This window comes from Grammomys surdaster, unplaced genomic scaffold (assembly GCF_004785775.1).
Source record: "Grammomys surdaster isolate TR1022 unplaced genomic scaffold, NIH_TR_1.0 169, whole genome shotgun sequence".
Classification (NCBI taxonomy): Eukaryota; Metazoa; Chordata; class Mammalia; order Rodentia; family Muridae; genus Grammomys; species Grammomys surdaster.
Genome location: NW_021604617.1, coordinates 11,535,424 through 11,539,415, shown reverse-complemented (window position 1 = coordinate 11,539,415; position 3,992 = coordinate 11,535,424). Strand labels below are relative to the sequence as shown.

At 40.7% G+C, this 3,992-nt stretch overlaps 1 protein-coding gene across 1 annotated transcript in view; it reads left to right on the top strand.

Annotated features, from left to right (window-relative positions):
* Pla2g7 (phospholipase A2 group VII) overlaps positions 1-3,992 on the top strand; it is a 41,965-nt gene that overhangs the window by 31,570 nt on the left and 6,403 nt on the right. The window contains exons 8-9 of the mRNA XM_028766637.1: positions 412-525; positions 2,091-2,182. Coding sequence (XP_028622470.1) covers positions 412-525; positions 2,091-2,182 — 206 coding nt within the window. The remainder of the gene's footprint in view (positions 1-411; positions 526-2,090; positions 2,183-3,992) is intronic.

Here is a 3,992-nt window from a genome sequence, read left to right as displayed (position 1 = left end):
ACACACACACACACACACACACACACACACACACACACACACACACACGTGACCCTAATAAACTTACTGGTTCACCAAGCTTAGTTTGGAACTCAGGTGGAATAATTTCTTTGGTCTCTTGACATCCTCTCTGAGATGGATAGACTTTGCTCATATTGTCTCCACCATGACCACACAATAAATATAAACCCAAAGAATTCACACAGTGTGTAAGCCAGAGCTGAGGTGAGCCTAGCTGCAGCAGGTACCCGAGCTGGAACCCCTAGTCGCAATGCTAGCTTGTACTCCTTTCACTTTTCAATGAGGTATTTGCAGGATGTAACTAACAATTTCTCCCGCAGGCAACTCTACACAAACATTAAGGTGTTACAATACCTTACGCCGTCATTTTCCTTCTAATTATTGTATTAGGTTCGGCAAAGAGCAAAAGAATGTTCCCAGGCTCTCAGTGCGCTTCTTGACATTGAGCATGGAAACCCAAGAGAGAACGTGCTAGGTTCAGCTTTTGATGTGAAACAGCTGAAGGTGAGTTTTTAACAGAACTCTTTTCTCCTTGGGCTATATTTCTGTAAATTGTAGTTGGCTTCTTTTCTGCTCTATTGCAGGGTATATGATAAGAGGCTTTGTGATGGATGGCTTTGATAGGCAACTTGACACAATCTAGAATCTTCTAGGAAGAGAGGCTTAATGGTCTACATTTGGGTTGGTCTGTGGGTATGTTTGTAGGGGATTTTGTCTTAAGTTAGTTGTCTTAAGTTAGTTGCTAGTCCACTGTGGGCAGCACTAATCCTTAGGCAAGAAGTCCTGGCCAGCAAAGCACAAGTAAAACAAGTTAGCAGGCAAGTAGATCATGCAAACATTAATTTCTCTCCACGTTTGATTGGTGATGCAGTATGACTAGCTGTTTTAATATTCTGCCATCTTGACCTCCATACCATCATGGACTATAAACATGCTATTGTGAGCTTAGAATAAACCCTCTCCCATCTACTTTGACTTTTTTCCAGGATATAATATTCCAGAGAAATAATACTGAGCTAGAATGGGGACACACACATACACACACAATCACACAAAGCAGGCTCCAGTAAGACCCTCACCAAGTTGAATTGTATGTAAATTAAAACTGCCCCTTTGAGCTGAAAAGTGCAGTTTCATATGGTTCAACTTCATATATCCAAGGGAGGTATAATTTATTGAATAATGATGACATCACTTTTTAAGCTTGATCTTGAAAGAATTGGCCAAATGTTTTGAATGACAGTTGGAGGGGGTGGGGGTTTGTAAGTATGTTTGTAAGTGTGAATGGCACGAGTTGGGGGTTAGAAAGCACAGTGCAGAGGGAACTAGAAGTAGTTTGATTTGCGAATAAGATGATGGCTTCTTCTCTAGAGGTTATGCCCAACAAAATACCTTCTTCTGTCTTCATGCTTCATGCATGTTCCCTTGGACTGACACAGATACTTCCTTTTCACTAACTCATGTCTCATCTTCAACACTCAAATCAGATATCACCTTCTCTGAGAAGCCCCCCAGGCTTTTGCAGAGCCTGGGTTGGCTACGGTACTACCATAGTGCTCCTTTGTCTCAGGGTGTTATGCTGCCTGCGTTGGTTATGCTGCGTGCATTGCATTGTATCAAAAATCGCTATCATTTTCTTCCATGATAAACTGAGCTCACTAAAAATGAGACCACAGTGTCTGGCTTGGCAGATGTTCAAGAAATATACTTGGGACGAATAACCTGATAATCATGGGATAAGGTGAGACAGAGCTCAGCAAGGAGACTCGGTATCAGATGGGGTTAGTTTCAGGTGTAGGTGATAAAGACCAATAAGTTTCTCTCTCTCTCTCTCTCTCTCTCTCTCTCTCTCTCTCTCTCTCTCTCTCTCTGTGTGTGTGTGTGTGTGTCTCTGTCTCTCTGTCTCTGTCTCTGTCTCTGTCTGTCTCTCTCTGTGCATTCTATATTATAAGTCAGCAAGGTATTTATCCAGCCCTGTGAAGTGAAAAATGATTGCATGATAGAATTATTTCATGTACTCTTCTAGTGCCAGGTGAGATGGTAACTCGCTGTCCTGCTTTTTCACCCAGGATGCTATCGATGAGAATAAGATAGCTGTGATCGGACATTCCTTTGGAGGAGCGACAGTTATCCAAACCCTTAGTGAAGATCATAGATTTAGGTAAGAGAATAAGACAAAGCAAAACAGCTGAACGTGACTGGGAGAGAGGGCACAGGTGACACACGATAGTTAACCAGTTTTCTGAAATTCCAGCAATTAAGGGACATTTTGGGGTTTATAATTCTTAATATATATATATGTATGTATGTATGTATATATATGAATACATATATATATGTATATATAAATAAATAAAAAATAAAAATACCCAACAAATATAAATAAAAAACCAACAAATATATATATATATGTGTGTGTGTGTGTGTGTGTGTGTGTGTGTATACATATATATATATCTGTTGGTTTCATTTTGCATGTATGGATGTTTTGCCTGCTTATACACATGTGCATCTCGCGCATGCTTTGTGCTAAAAGAGGTCAGAAGCAAGCATCAAGTGTCCTGCCACTATAGTCATAGAGAGTTGTGAGCTTCCATGTGGATGCTGGGAATCCAACCTATGTCCTTAGCCAGAGAAACAATTGTTCTAAACCACTGAGCTATCTCTCCAGCTCAAGCCTTACTATTCGTTCTTTGCTTCATCAGGTTTGTACATTTTCCTAGGCAGAAACCACTTATTTGTCCTACTTCTAAAACCTTTCCCTTGCCATGATAACAGAGCAGCAACATACACGGATGCTCAGGCATCTCTGTAGCAGGACATGGAGTCCTTTGGGTATATGCTCCGGACTAACGTATTTGAGTCACACAGTAGCAATATGTTCAGCTTTTTGAGAAGACACCACATTGATTTCCAAAGTGCCTTCAGCAGTTCACATCCCTACCAACAGTGAATAAGGCTGCCCCTTTCTCCAGCCCTTGCTAGCATCTGTTGATTCTCACTGGGATGAAATGACCTCCCAGTGTAATTCTAATCTGTATTTCCGTAATGACTACAGATGTTGAATGCCTTAAATAGTACTTATTAGCCATTTGTTTTCCTTTCAAGAACTCTTGCTGTGGTACATTTTGGCCCATTCTTATCTTGTGTTGTTGTTGGGCTGTTTTCTTGTTATTTAGTTGTTTCCAGTTCTTTGTATATTTTATGTACATTCATGTCTCTCTCAAATGTGGATCTTACCACGATTGGGGTGAGTTGTGTAGCGGCCAGGAAACTAGAAAGGTCTTATGAGCAGTGAAGCAGAGGCAGAGGAGCACAGAGAGGAGCAATAGAGCCCGTGATATTTAGGGTTTAAGTGGGGAAATGTGGATGGAGATGGAGAGAGGCGGAAGGAGGGTCTTGCAAACTAAGTATGCACGAGTACATCATACAGAATCCTGCTACTTTATAAGCTAAGTTTAAAGGCAGTTTTGCCACCCATCCTTGCCATCCCCTGCTGTCCTTATTTATCTACAAAGGATTTACCCTTTCACTTAAAATTTCATCTTTATGTCTTCTCTGTGACCTATGTGTGATAATATTGCCAACACTTTTTCAATCTTCCCTAAACATATTAGGGGTTTTTTTTTTATCATTAGCTTTTCTCTTCTTTCATCTTTCAGGTGAAGCTAGATCCCAATCAGATTTATTTTGGCAAAAGTCAGACAAAAGCCCAGTTTTCTAACATAATAGAAACAGTCTCTTTCTTGAACAGCTTCATCCTAGGCTCACATTGAAGTCTGTTTAGGGAGTGTGGTGGACCATTTAAGATGTTTCCATTCAGTATGAGGGCACTTCCTGCTGGCATCCACGCTGCATAAAGATAAATTTTCAAAGAGTCTAGGGAGCACAGGACCAGACTTAGTCTGGTCTGATTTTTAATTTTTAAATTCTCTCTCTCTCTCTCTCTCTCTCTCTCTCTCTCTCTCCCT